Source organism: Coregonus clupeaformis, chromosome 31 (assembly GCF_020615455.1).
Source record: "Coregonus clupeaformis isolate EN_2021a chromosome 31, ASM2061545v1, whole genome shotgun sequence".
Taxonomy (NCBI): domain Eukaryota; kingdom Metazoa; phylum Chordata; class Actinopteri; order Salmoniformes; family Salmonidae; genus Coregonus; species Coregonus clupeaformis.
The window spans coordinates 12,549,203-12,563,991 of record NC_059222.1 but is presented as its reverse complement, the minus strand read 5'-3'; the positions used below and the strand labels follow the sequence as shown (position 1 = coordinate 12,563,991).

General features: G+C 43.5%; 1 protein-coding gene across 1 annotated transcript in view; it reads right to left on the bottom strand.

The window, feature by feature from the left end:
- The window catches only part of sdk2b (sidekick cell adhesion molecule 2b), a 435,742-nt gene that overhangs the window by 55,778 nt on the left and 365,175 nt on the right, over positions 1 to 14,789 (bottom strand). Inside the window, exons 19-27 of the mRNA XM_045209786.1 lie at positions 12,525 to 12,720; positions 11,954 to 12,052; positions 11,544 to 11,735; positions 9,210 to 9,331; positions 8,905 to 9,014; positions 8,480 to 8,630; positions 8,014 to 8,251; positions 4,397 to 4,512; positions 3,973 to 4,162 (exon numbers count right to left, since the gene is read on the bottom strand). Coding sequence (XP_045065721.1) covers positions 3,973 to 4,162; positions 4,397 to 4,512; positions 8,014 to 8,251; positions 8,480 to 8,630; positions 8,905 to 9,014; positions 9,210 to 9,331; positions 11,544 to 11,735; positions 11,954 to 12,052; positions 12,525 to 12,720 — 1,414 coding nt within the window. The remainder of the gene's footprint in view (positions 1 to 3,972; positions 4,163 to 4,396; positions 4,513 to 8,013; positions 8,252 to 8,479; positions 8,631 to 8,904; positions 9,015 to 9,209; positions 9,332 to 11,543; positions 11,736 to 11,953; positions 12,053 to 12,524; positions 12,721 to 14,789) is intronic.

Genomic DNA, 14,789 nt, shown 5'->3' with positions numbered 1-14,789 from the left:
GTCAATGACCTGAAGAGAGCTGGGACCACAGTCTCAAAGAAAACCATTAGTAACACACTACGCCGTCATGGATTAAAATCCTGCAGCGCACGCAAGGTCCCCCTGCTCAAGCCAGCGCATGTCCAGGCCCGTCTGAAGTTTGCCAATGACCATCTGGATGATCCAGAGGAGGAATGGGAGAAGGTCATGGGGTCTGATGAGACAAAAATAGAGCTTTTTGGTCTAAACTCCACTCGCCGTGTTTGGAGGAAGAAGAAGGATGAGTACAACCCCAAGAACACCATCCCAACCGTGAAGCATGGAGGTGGAAACATCATTCTTTGGGGATGCTTTTCTGCAAAGGGGACAGGACGACTGCACCGTATTGAGGGGAGGATGGATGGGGCCATGTATCGTGAGATCTTGGCCAACAACCTCCTTCCCTCAGTAAGAGCATTGAAGATGGGTCGTGGCTGGGTCTTCCAGCATGACAACGACCCGAAACACACAGCCAGGGCAACTAAGGAGTGGCTCCATAAGAAACATCTTAAGGTCCTGGAGTGGTTTAGCCAGTCTCCAGACCTGAACCCAATAGAACATCTTTGGAGGGAGCTGAAAGTCCGTATTGCCCAGCGACAGCCCCGAAACCTGAAGGATCTGGAGAAGGTCTGTATGGAGGAGTGGGCCAAAATCCCTGCTGCAGTGTGTGCAAACCTGGTCAAGACCTACAGGAAACATATGATCTCTGTAATTGCAAACAAAGGTTTCTGTACCAAATATTAAGTTCTGCTTTTCTGATGTATCAAATACTTATGTCATGCAATAAAATGCAAATTAATTACTTTAAAATAATACAAAGTGATTTTCTGGACTTTTGTTTTAGATTCCGTCTCTCACAGTTGAAGTGTACCTATGATAAAAATTACAGACCTCTACATGCTTTGTAAGTAGGAAAACCTGCAAAATCGGCAGTGTATCAAATACTTTTTCTCCCCACTGTATGTGAAAATGCTGTTCATTGACTACAGCACCAACACCATCATTAAGTTTGCGGACGACACACCAATGACGATGAGACAGCCTACAGTGAGAAGGTCAGAGAATTGACAGGGTGGTTCAGGACAACAACCTCTCCCTCAACGTCAGCCAGAAAAAGAAGCTGATCGTGGACTACAGGAAACGGAGGGCCGAGCACACCCCCATCCACATTGACGGGGCTGTAGTGGAGCAGGTCGAGAGCTTCCAGTTCCTCGATGTCCATATCACTAAGGAATTTAATTTTTGTGTCAAATCGCCAGTTGGCAACCCATTCCTTATGGGATTAATTGACACATAAACAAACATTAAAATAATTCACTGTGATAATTCAGTGATAATTCTTCCAGTGTTCTGTACAGTGCGCACCACATAAAGAGTGAAAAATCAATCTATACATAATAGTAAATACGTTTATGCAAGCAATAATTATATCCCTAGAGCAGTAAAAAAATATATATATATTCACAGATAAATAAATACTGAAAAATGAAACGGAAGGCATTTGAACCAAGGCATTTAAACTAAGGAACTATTATGGTCCACACACACCAACACAGTCGTGAAGAGGGCACGACAACGCCTCTTATCCATCAGGAGACTGAAAAGATTTGGCATGGGCCCTCAGATCCTCAAAAAGTTATACAGCTGCACCATTGAGAGCATCTTGACTGGCTGCATCACCGCTTGGTATGACAACTGCTTGGCATCCGACCACAAGGTGATACAGAGGGTAGTGCGTATGGCCCAGCACATCACTGGGGCCGAGCTCCCTGCCATCCAGGACCTCTATACCAGGCGGTGTCAGAGGAAGGCCCTAAAAATTGTCAAATACTCCAGCCACCCAAGTCATAGACTGTTCTCTCTGCTACCGCACAGCAAGCTGTACCGATGCACCAAGTCTGGAACCAACAGGACCCTGAACAGCTTCTACCCCATGCCATAAGACTGCTAAATAGTTAGTTAAATAGTTAACCAATAGCTACCCGGACTATTTGCATTGACCCTTTTTGCACTCTTTTGACTCATCACATGTGCTGCTGTTACTGTTAATTGTCTATCCTGTTGCCTAGTCACTTTATCCCTACCTATATGTACAGTACATATCTACCTCAATTATCTCATACCCCTCCACATCGACTTGGTACTGGTACCCCGTGTATATAGCCAAGTTATCGTTACTCATTGTGTATTTATTCCTTGTGTTATAATCTTGTTGGGAATGGCCCGTAAGCATTTCACTGTTAGTCTACACCTGTTGTTTACGAAGCATGTAACAAATAACATTTGAATGTATACAGTCGTGGTCAAAAGTTTTGAGAATGACACAAGTATTGATCTTCACAAAGTTTGCTGCTTCAGTGTTTTTACATATTTTTGTCAGATGTTACTATGGTATACTGAAGTATAATTACAAGCATTCCATAAGTGTCAAAGGCTTTTATTGACATTACATTAAGTTTATGCAAAGAGTCAATATTTGCAGTGTTGACCCTTCTTTTTCAAGACCTCTGCAATCCGCCCTGGCATGCTGTCAATTAACTTCTGGGCCACATCCTGACTGATTGCAGCCCATTCTTGCATAATCAATGCTTGGAGTTTGTCAGCATTTGTGGGGTTTTGTTTGTCCACCCGCCTCTTGAGGATTGACCACAAGTTCTCAATGGGATTAATGTCTGGGGAGTTTCCTGGCCATGGACCCAAAATGTTGATGTTTTTTTCCCCGAGCCACTTAGTCATCAATTTTGCCTTTTGGCAAGGTGCTCCATCATGCTGGAAAAGGCATTGTTCGTCACCAAACTGTTCTTGGATGGTTGGGAGAAGTTGCTCTCAGAGCATGTGTTGGTACCATTCTTTATTCATGGCTGTGTTCTTAGGCAAAATTGTGAGTGAACCCACTCCCTTGGCTGAGAAGCAACCCCACACATGAATGGTCTCAGGATGCTTTACTGTTGGCATGACACAGGACTGATGGTAGCGCTCACCTTGTCTTCTCCGGACAAGCTTTTTTCTGGATGCCCCAATCAATCGGAAAGGGGATTCATCAGAGAAAATGACTTTACCCCAGTCCTCAGCAGTCCAATCCCTGTACCTTTTGCAGAAAATCAGTCTGTCCCTGATGTTTTTCCTCGCTGCCCTTGTGGCTTCCTCGCTGCCCTTCTTGACACCAGGCCATCCTCCAAAAGTCTTCGCCTCACTGTGCGTGCAGATGCACTCACACCTGCCTGCTGCCATTCCTGAGCAAGCTCTGCACTGGTGGTGCCACGATCCCGCAGCCGAATCAACTTTAGGAGACGGTCCTGGCGCTTGCTGGACTTTTTTGGGCGCCCTGAAGCCTTGTTCACAACAATTGAACCTCTCTCCTTGAAGTTCTTGATGATCCGATAAATGGTTGATTTAGGTGCAATCTTACTAGCAGCAATATCCTTGCCTGTGAAGCCCTTTTTGTGCAAAGCAATGATGACGGCACGTGTTTCCTTGCAGGTAACCATGGTTAACAGAGGAAGAACAATGATTTCAAGCACCACCCTCCTTTTAAAGCTTCCAGTCTGTGATTCTAACTCAATCAGCATGACAGAGTGATCTCCAGCCTTGTCCTCGTCAACACTCTCACCTATGTTAACAAGAGAATCACTGACATGATGTCAGCTGGTCCTTTTGTGGCAGGGCTGAAATGCAGTGGAAATGTTTTTTTGGGGGGGATTAAGTTTCATTTTCATGGCAAAGCACATCACTGAGGGACTTTGCAATTAATTGCAATTCATCTGATCACTCTTCATAACATTCTGGAGTATATGAAAATTGACATCATAAAAACTGAGGCAGCAGACTGTGAACATTTATATTTGTGTCATTCTCAAAACTTTTGACCATGACTGTACATCACTGTTCAATATCTAAGGCTTTTATAGGTATTGTAAATTTAGACAGGTAGATATTAGGCAGCGCAGGGTGTACCGTCATCCAGGGTCCTCTCCAGTATGTGCGGTGAGCTGGGCATGCCGTCTCCGATGCGGGTGAAGGCCAGGACCTGGATCTCATAGAGGACGTATTTCCCCAGACCAGTCAGCTGGACACTGTGGCTGGCGTTCCCCTCTACTGTCCACAACTGGAGGGACGAGTCTGAGTCCTTCTCCTTATACAACACCTGAAGGAGGGAGAGAAGAGATGAGAGGAAAAGAGAGGGAAGAGGGGAGAAGAGAGGGAAGATGGGAAGAGCGAGGGGAAGACAGAGTGGAAGAGAGACGGGATGAGAGAGTGGAATTAGGCAAGAGAGAAGGAAGATATTGGATTAGAAAGGAGAGTGAGTAATGGAATTATTTAGTTGTACAGTATTGTATCCTTCTTGGAGGCGAGGGTGATAACTGAACGCCTCACACACCTTGTAGCCCAGGATAAGTCCATTCCGGTCTTGTTCCGGTACTTCAAACCAGCGCACCAGGATACTGCTGGAGGTGGTGGCGAAGGCTGACATGTTGGTAGGGCCACAGGAGGGGACTGGAGGGAATAAAAAATTAATAAAAGAAAGATACACTTTTATGAACTAAACGACGACATCCAGTTTTTGCCATGCGTTCCATGATGTTCATGGGCCTTTGTGTGTGTGTGAGTGTGTGTGAGAGTGTGTGCTTGCGTGTGTAGCATTGAAGACACATACTGGTGAACCACTGAGGCCTAGTGTCTAACCCAGGCGTGGCTGTAGCTCCAGAGAAAGCACAGCTCTATAACAGGCCAGCTAGGCTACGGCTCCTTCCTGGCACTCGTCCCTGGACATAATACACTGATTTGGAAGAATTTGCTGGAGTGAGTGGAAAAAATGAAAAAATGCAGAGGAATTCCACATTCTAGCCCATGTGTTCCCAATTTCCTCCTCTACTCCCCTCTCCCTAAAGTCTGGTATCCACAGTGACTGCACCAGCACAGAGAGACAGAGACAGAGACAGAGACAGAGACAGAGACAGAGACAGAGACAGAGACAGAGACAGAGACAGAGACAGAGACAGAGAGAGAACATCCTAACCCTTTGCCTCTTCTACAAGAACATCCAGAGACAGCAAGACAAAGCGTAATGAAATAACAACTCATGCCTCACTTTAGTTTGTTTTTGGGAGAGAGAGAGAGACCATATTAGAGACACATGTTTCCCTCAGATTACAGAGATCCACAAAGAATTCGAAAACAAACCCAATTTTGATAAACTCCCTTATCTACTGGGTGAAAAACCACAGTGTGCCATCACAGCAGCAACATTTGTGACCGGTTGCCACAAGAAAAGGGCAACCAGTGAAGAACAAACACCATTGTAAATACAACCCATATTTATGTTTATTTATTTTCCCATTTGTACTTTAACTATTTGCACATTGTTACAACACTGTATATATAAACATAATATGACATTTGAAATGTCTTTATTCTTTTAGAACTAATGAGTGTAATGTTTACTGTTAATATCTATTGTTTATTTCACTTTTGTTTACCATCTACTTCACTTGCTTTGGCAATGTTAACATATGTTTCCCATGCCAATAAAGCAATTGAATTGAATTGAATTGAATTGAGAGACAGAGACAGAGACAGAGACAGAGACAGAGACAGAGACAGAGAGAGAAAGACTGTGTGAAGGAGCAGAAGGCAGGCAGACAGGTTGGTGTCCATTTCATATGGCTCCATGAGGCAGGAAGAATAAAATGACCCTGGCCCCATACCATACGCGTGGGTAGATAAAAGAGGTAATATGCAGGAAGTCAGATTGTATTCACATGGGTGAATACAACCTGCACACAGTGTGTGTGTCTGAGAGCCTGGTACTGTAGATCAGTGGGTCTAATAGTGTGGGTGGTTGAAGCAGTAGCCATAGGAACATACATTAGACCATGCCTTTTATGTCCTAAAATTAATGAAGTGTGTAGATCAAAGAGTGCCTAAATTAAAGACTGAACATCAGTGCTGTGTGTGAGACTCCACCAACTGTTGAGATGTTATTAACCAAATAAAACAGGATATACCGTAATCAAAGAAAATGTAACTACACTGCAAATTCCCCTGTGTTAAGTGAACACTGAAAGTGTGTACCTGTATAGGCACTGAACAGTGTTGAATTAACACACTGCTTAGTGTAAAGCTTTATTTGCATATTTCCCAGAATGCCTTGCCTTTCGAGTGAATTGTAGAGTTACCACCCAATACTGAATTTGTTAGTGACAGAGACATGCTTGTTGCATACATCCATGTTCAGTCCTATGGACTTCACCAATTGAGATCCTAAGTGAATATGTTATTAAAATGTAATTATTTAACTCAATACAATATGTATTTCATTAGGCATTATTTTGAGGGCTTACGCAAAAAAAAATACTGGGTTATTTGAATGACCCAATTGCTGGGTTGCAGGCATTGGGTCACTTATTATTTTTAAAGAGCAAGGTTGGTTTGTTGATGCTCGGTTATTGAGATATGACCCAGCGGGTCAGATCAAAAGACTGGAGGCTTGGCTTAATAGGGGTGTGGCTGGCAACAAGTAATTTTTGGCCACCCGTGAGAGTAAATGTCATTCCGGTTCATCTGCTATGTTGAATTGTTTTCACGTTAAGGTTTAACACTGTCACTTTGTAGCTTTAATGAAGCTTACAGAAGCATATGAGCTCATTCAAAGCCTATGCAAATCCCAATGTAATATCCTCAAGTGATATCCCCAATGGGATACTAACCACTTAATACTGAAATATGAGACTACCTAAGGCATCTAAACTGGAACAACCACTTCAGTAACGTGTGCAATAAATCCAAATAACATATTGGATTAGTTTAGATAATCAATTTCTCGCATGGAATAGCCTTCATTTCTCAGAACAAGAATAGACTGACGAGTTTCAGAACAACGTTCTTTGTTTCTGACCATTTTGATCCTGTAATCAAACCCACAATTGCTGATGCTCCAGATATTCAACTAGTCTCAAGAAGGCCAGTTTTATTGCTTCTTTAATCAGCACAACAGTTTTCAGCTGTGCTAACATAATTGCAAAAGGGTTTTCTAATGATCAATTAGCCTTTTAAAATGATAAACATGGATTAGCAAACACAACGTGCCATTGGAACACAGGACTGATGGTTGCTGATAATGGGCCCCTGTACGCCTAAGTAGATATTCCATTAAAAATCAGCCGTTTCCAGCTACAATAGCCATTTACAACATTAACAATGTCTACACTGTATCGGTATTTCTGATCAATTTGATGTTATTTTAATGGACAAAAAAATTGCTTTTCTTTCGAAAACAAGGACATTTCTAAGTGACTTCTGAACGTTAGTGTATATTTGAGAAAGCATAGCATTCATTAATCAATCAATGTACATGCAAAAACATAGATATTGAAAGAAACAATTCTTAAAATCAACCTGCAATAGAGCTTGCTGGGAAATATGATAATGATGGGTGTGGTTTTGGTTCAACTCTGGTTATTAACACCAACACTGGGGTTATTTTACACCAATGAGTGTTTATTCAACACTTACAGAGTTAAATGTTATGTTTAGAGTGTAGGCCCTCAAAATAAGGCCTTATGAAATACGTATTGTGTTAAATAATAACATTTCATTCCCTCAGGATCTCACTTGGTGATGTCCATATGACTGAAAATGGATGAATGCAACAACCATGTCTCTATCACTAACAAATACAGTCATGGGTGGTAACTCTACAATTCACTCGAAAGGCAAGGCACTCTGGGAAATAAGGCTTTACACCAAGCAGTGTGTTAATTTAATACTTTCCTGTGTCTATACGGGTCCAGGCTTTCAGTCTTAATTTAACACTCTCAGTGTTGATTCAACACTGGAGGATTTTCTGTGTACTATCATATAGTGTACTATCATATAGTGTGTGTCCCAAATTGCACACTATTCCCTATGGGCCCTGGTCAAAAGTATTGCACTATACTGTATAGGGAATAGGGTGCCATTTGAGGCGCAGACATAGAGTGTGATGTGTAATCTCACCAGACTCCCTGGTCCTCCCTCTGACTGGCTGGCTCCAGGGCCCGGCCCCGATGCCGTTGAGAGCCTGAACCCTGACCTCGTACTCTGTCCACTCCTCCAGGTCCTCGATAGTGAACTCCCTCTCCAGCCGGTCAGCTATCACATGGGTCAGCGCCCTGCCCTGGGAGCCTGTACGGGAGTACTGGACCCGGTAGCCCAACAGATCTGGGTTCCCATTGTACTCCCACTCTGGTAGGGGCTGGGAGGGGGGTGAGAGAGAAAGAGGGAGAGGGAGGGGGAGAGGAAGAGGGAGAAAGGGGGGTGGAGAGGGAGAGAGCGAGCGAGAGGGAGAGGGAGAAAGAGGGAAAATGAAAGAAGGAAACGAGACAAAAACTACAACACACAAAGACACACAGCCAGTCATCATCACTTGATGATAAACTCAGAGCATCACATCATAATGTCAGTCTGTTGAGACGTCACGTACCACCCATCGAAGCCACAGACTGGTCTCGCTGGCCGTGCGCAGGGTGACATTGGCGGGGGACATGTCTGGAGGGGCCTGCAAGGTCTGGATCTTTCTGGAGGGCTGACTTGGAGGACTGGTACCCACAATGTTTACCTGACGCATACGGAACCTAGCGGGAGAGAGGAAACAAGAGCAAAGTTATCACAGGAGTGATCCATAGGATTCCATAAGAGTTTTTTGTGGCCAGGTTACATGGTCAGGAAAAACACAGGGTTCTACAAATAGAATAGAATAGAGTTAAGGCTGTGTTAAATTGGGGGTAGGTGGGCCTCACACTTCTAGAATGGGTAGGGGTCAAGGTATAGGAGTTAAGTATAGTACCTGTCAAAGGTGTAGGGGTATATAGTAGCCTACCTGTAGAAAGTGGGTATATAGTAGCTTACCTGTAGAAGGTGTATGGGTTGAGTCCTGGCACCTCCATGGAGCGGGCATCAGGCTCGTTGGGCAGCTGGTGAACAATCACCCAGTCCTCATTGTCTCCTATCACACTGACCTAAACACAACAACAACACACAACACAACATGATATAGGCTGCATCCCAAATGGCACCCTATAAGTCGTGCAGTATATAGGTAATAGGGTGCCATTTGGGACTCATAGTCGATGTGGGTCACAGATCAGAGGGGAGCGGTCAGAGACTTTAAGGCCAGGATGAGCTCCTCTCTCTGGGGAAGAAGACCTTCTTACCTGGGCCTCTACCTGCCAGCGAGAGATGGAGGTCTTTCCATCATAGCCGGGTTTGAACTGGAGGGTGATGGATCGAGGGCCGATGTTGGAGATGGCCATGTTGGTGGGAGGACCAGGCAGCTCTACACAGACAGAGACAGAGAGAGAGAGAGAGAGAGAGAGAGAGAGAGAGAGAGAGAGAGAGAGAGAGAGAGAGAGAGAGAGAGAGAGAGAGAGAGACAGAGAGAGGGAGAGAGAGAGAGAGAGAGAGAGAGAGAGAGAGAGAGAGAGAGAGAGAGAGAGAGAGAGAGAGAGAGAGAGAGAGAGAGAGAGAGAGAGAGAGAATGAGAGAGAAAGAGAGAAAATGAGAGAGAAAAATAAAGAAAGAGAAAATGTGAGAGAAACAGAAAGAAAGAAAGAAAGAGAGAGAGAGGGAGGGAGAGTTTTAACACATACCGTATTTTCCATATGAAAGGAGGGAATAATACAGGGAGAAAGGGAAGGAACAGAGAGGGTCAGACAGGGCCTTTAATACAGTAAAGAGTTGTAAGTCATGAGTGGGGCAGAAAACATAATACAGTCGTCTCTATGCCTAATGTAATGCTTAAAAAAAATGAATTAGGTTTTCTACATTATATCTCTCTATCTTTTAAATCCTTACTGGTTTAGGAAGTATTGTTTTCAGAACTATGCATCTACTATATTCACAAATTAAAGATTAACTTAGTTCTCCAATAAGTCTTTCTAAATGAAAAGTATCAATAGGATTATTCAGGCTTGGATCTCAGTTCTCATATCTGTGCTCCGGAGTCTTATAAAAGTTGCCTACAGGGAAATATATTACTGAGTGACAGTGCACCCTTGTGCTCTAAAATTGATATTGCACCGGAGATGAGCCAATGCTTTTGAATTATCTCGCTCTCATGAGAGTTTTGCTTCACTCCACTCAAAGTTCTCAGATAAGAATAAACAAAACTTTTCAGATCAGCAGGACTAGATGGGATCTAGGAAAAAGCAGTGAGCTGCTGCACTCGTTCTCTGCATAGTTCTTATGTGAAATGACAAGCGTGACTAATTGCCAGGCAACCACTATGGTGATTTAGTTCAGTCGCCTTCATTTAATCCCTTTTCATAATGTCGTACCAATACACCAATACATAAACTCTGCTTACAAGTAAAACAACAGACCTCACCTTTGCACAAGGCATCATGCCAAATCGCACCCTATTCCCTTTATAGTGCACTACCTCTGGCCAGAGCCCTATGGGACCTGGTCAAAAGCAGTGCACTAATACGAGTGCCATTTGGGATGCAAGCCTGATACACAAGCACACCATAGGGCACTGTATAGTGAAAGGGGCCAACTCTTCAAGGTGATGGAGTGGGTCTACTGGCTCATAATGAAATGGACTATAGACTATATGACCAGAATAGTAAAATCAGCACATTTAAATCATTAGCATGACTGGTTATTCAGACAAAAACACAGAGAGAGATCTCTAGGGTGGATAAGTAGAGCTATAGCCATAGTAATCACCATTCTGGGAACGATAACCATAGCTCTATATCTTACTAAATGTAGCCCTCGATAGAATGGGTCTTTTTATTTGACAGCTCTGAAAGACATATAGTATAGTGTCTGGGGGAGCCGCCGGTGCAATAATAATTGACTGGAAGTATTGTATTTTTATAATACACTGTAGCATGTTTTAATAGAAAATCGTAAACTGGAATTATCCTAAATGGTCTCGATGGGCTCTTACTTTTGGCCGGGTTTCTGGGTGAAGTGTATTAAAATCTGTTTTGAAGTGGAGAAGTAAGTCCCCTGGTCTGGTGTAGTCTCATACTTTATGGCTCTCTGTCTGTCACAGTTCTGCCTGCCTGACTGATTGGGGTACGGTTTCATAGTGTCTGGAGCAAGACCGACACACACAGTTACTGTCAGTCAGGATTCTGTAGAAATGGTGAGAGGTTAGGGAAGTTTTGGGATGGAAGTGACTGGGGTGACCGGGCAGCCCGCTGGAGGCTGGGTTCTGGGAGTAGCGGACAAGTTTTGGGTAAGGCCTGGACATGGACTGAGGAGGGTTAGTGATGCTGAGGCTAGCAATCAGGATACCAGCTAGCACTCTGGCTGAGCTCAGTCAGGGCTGCATCTGATATGGTCAGGGCTGCATCTAAATGTAGTGCACTATAAAGTAAATAAGGGGCCTTTTGGGACTCACAAGGGACTGTGGGAGTCATGTGTCGGTAGTACTGACTTGGAGGCACTCCAGAAGAGATGGTGGAGGAGGACAGTTTTCCCCTGGCTGGGGTTAGGGATAACGGGGTAGGGTTAGGGACTGGTTGGGTACTGACCTGGAGGTACTCCAGAAGAGATGGTGGAGGAGGACAGTTGTCCCTGGCCCTTGGAGGTCATGCTGGCCACCTCGATGGTGTAGGTTGTGAGGGCAGTCAGCCCTGTGACGCGGTACTCCAGGGTCACGTTGGGGAGGTAGTGGGTCACCCGTGTGTTGGTGCGGTTAAACTCCTCCCATGAGATACGGTAGCCTGGAACAGAGAATCAATCAAATTCATCAATAAACACAATATTATTTGTGTAGAGTTTTTAAAAAAAACAAATATGAACTGAGCCTAATAGAAGAGAAACATAGGACATTGATGAACAGAGGGATGTGTATGGGTGGTCAGATCCATTGAGAATAAAGACAACTCTTAACATGAAGTGGGTCATCTTCTTCATCTCTAATGTCTTTTGCGTGGCGTACCTGTGAGGACTCCATTCTTCTCTCCAGGTTCTCTCCAGCTCACTTTGAGAGACGTATCCAGGATATCTGTGAAGCTCAGGTGACCCACAGCCCCAGGAGCTAGAGAGGAGGGCACAGTGGTTATTATGATGAGAACGATAACACAATGGATCCCATGGATCTCAATGGCATTCATAATTACATAGATGTCTTAAATAGCAAACTATGTTTATTAAGTGTAATTTAATAGGTCTGTTTATGGGCTTTTACACTGAGCAGTAATGACAAGTAGAGGCCTAGTACAGTATGGCCAACCAATTATCTCTTGAGAAAATTTGTCCCAATTATGTGTGAATGTGTGCAGAAACCCAAATGTAGCCTATGCATTCATTAGAGCTGTAGAACTAGGCTGTTAGGCTGTGCTGAATAATATATTTGACCCAGTGGGCATGTTTCAGTATGATTGGCCATGTCCATTCAACAGTGTGTGTGTGTGTTTATGTGTGTGAGTGTGAGTGTGAGTGTGAGTGTGAGTGTGAGTGTGTGTGTGTGTGTGTGTGAGTGCGTGCGTGCGCACACATTTTGAACTCACTGTCTTCATGTGTCCTCAGGCCTTTAGCAGGGCTGCGAGGTCCATCCCCAGGAGTAGTGAAACAAAGCACAGAGGTGTAGTACTCTCTGAACTTCTTCAGCCCTGTCACGTAGCCCACATGCACACTATCCTGGAAGTTAGGTCTCACTGTAACCATGGTGACCTCATCTTCCTGACCTGGCTCCCATGCCAACAGCTAGCAGAATGGGAAATGGGAACAGAGAAGGAAGAACGACTGGTTTTACATTTAGCCCTCAATTTGATATTGTGAAGCACCAGTTACCACATTAACTATTTTATTGCCCACAATTTCCCCCACAAATGTTATCTAAATAGAACATTTACTCTCCAAGTCTAATCATGTTCACATATTGTTTAAACCAACTCTCCTCCCTTTCATGTGCTGTTGACCTACTCTGGGTTGTCATGTAGCATCATAACTATCATATGAATAGTTAGCGTCACTCTAAACATATTCTGCCATTGAGTAAGCACTGGAAGGCAGGGCTGGAATGAGTGCACAGAGAGAGAGAAAAATTATGAAAAAGAGAGATGTCCTTAATGTCCTGAGTGGTCAATTAGGTGTTTAGATAAATACTACCCATGGCAAATCTGTTGGGTCTATTTCTATCTTGGTTCCCAGGCTGTAAGTAGAGTTTGTCTCTGGGAAATAGTGATATCCACTCTGCCCCAGTCTCTCTCTCTCTCTCCCTCCATCTCCATCTCCCCCTAAGACCCTCTCGAACTTCTACAGATGCACGATTGAGAGCATTTAGTCAGGCTGCATCACATATATCCGCAACTGCACCACCTTCAACCACATGGCTCTCCAGAGGGTGGTGCGCCATCACCGGGGGCACACTGCCTGCCCTCCAGGACATTTACAGCACTCAGTGTCAAAGGAAGGCCAATAAGATCATTAAGAACCTTAGTCACCCGAGCCACGGACTGTTCACTCGGCTACCGTCTGACAGACGGAGACAATACAGGCACGTCAAAGCTGGGACTGAAAAACTGCTTCTATCTCCAGGCCATCAGACTGTTGAACAGTCACCACTAGCCATCTACCAGGTGATGCTCACTCACTCGTTCCACAAAATTAGTGCCTTTTGGACATGCAAACTTTTACGAAATGAAGTTTAAAATATCTCTTCTTTCAACATTCAATTGCATGGAGGAAATGTTTAGCCTATGGAAAAACTATTTTTCCCATCTCAGGCATTAAAATAATGTGAACTAAGAGCATTTTATATGCACTTTTACCATACTGTCTGTCAACCCTGTTATGAACACTTATGTAACTTTCTAACTATTATTTTAAAACTTTTTTAAATTATAAATCCAACATTTGCTATTTGTTTAAGTATCCCTTGTACAAGTAAACTCCCATATAATATCAAACGGTTGAGTCGCTAACAGGTTGACGATAACAGGCTTGAGGTTTTAGGTGAAGATCAACCATTACTCCTCATGTGGTGAAGAGCATGGGAACACATGGTTTTCATGAAATGAGGAATTATACTTATGTTCCACACATAATGAAAGTTTAATTAAATTCAAGTTTTCCTAACATTAATTGAGCGAACAGGGTTGAGGTGTTGAGCGCGACCATCTCAGTCAAAGATGATAAAACAATTATAAATAGACCAAAAAGAGAGAGAATACTTACTTCCTTTTCCACCATGCTGTTCAGAAGACCCAAACGATGTCACCTGCTGTGAATCATTTAACTTGGTGGAATGGTACACTATTTTAAAGGGGTAAATTGTTGGCATTACAGGGTTTACCTTAAAATGAGGGACAGACGCAAATTCATCACAAATCACATGGAATATAAATAATAATCTTCAAAAATGACTGTCAAAGCAGCAAAATAACTAGGCCTTTAGCAAGCCTTTATTCATATAAAAAAATCAGATTTATTGAATTCTCCATGTGGTCTATAGCGCACTTCATTTAATATAATTTTAAAATTCAATATTGGTGCACAATTTCTACTTAAAATATCAAAGGACGCAAAAGGCATTTCGTGGAACGACCCATACACACACACACACACACACACACACACACACACACACACACACACACACACACACACACACACACACACACACACACACACACACACACACACACACAGTCTTGTACAGCTAACCTCATGGGGACACACAATTCAGTCCCATTCAAAATCCTATTTTCCCTAACCCCTAACCCTAAACCTAACCCATACTCTTACCCTTACCCTAACCCTAACCTTAACCC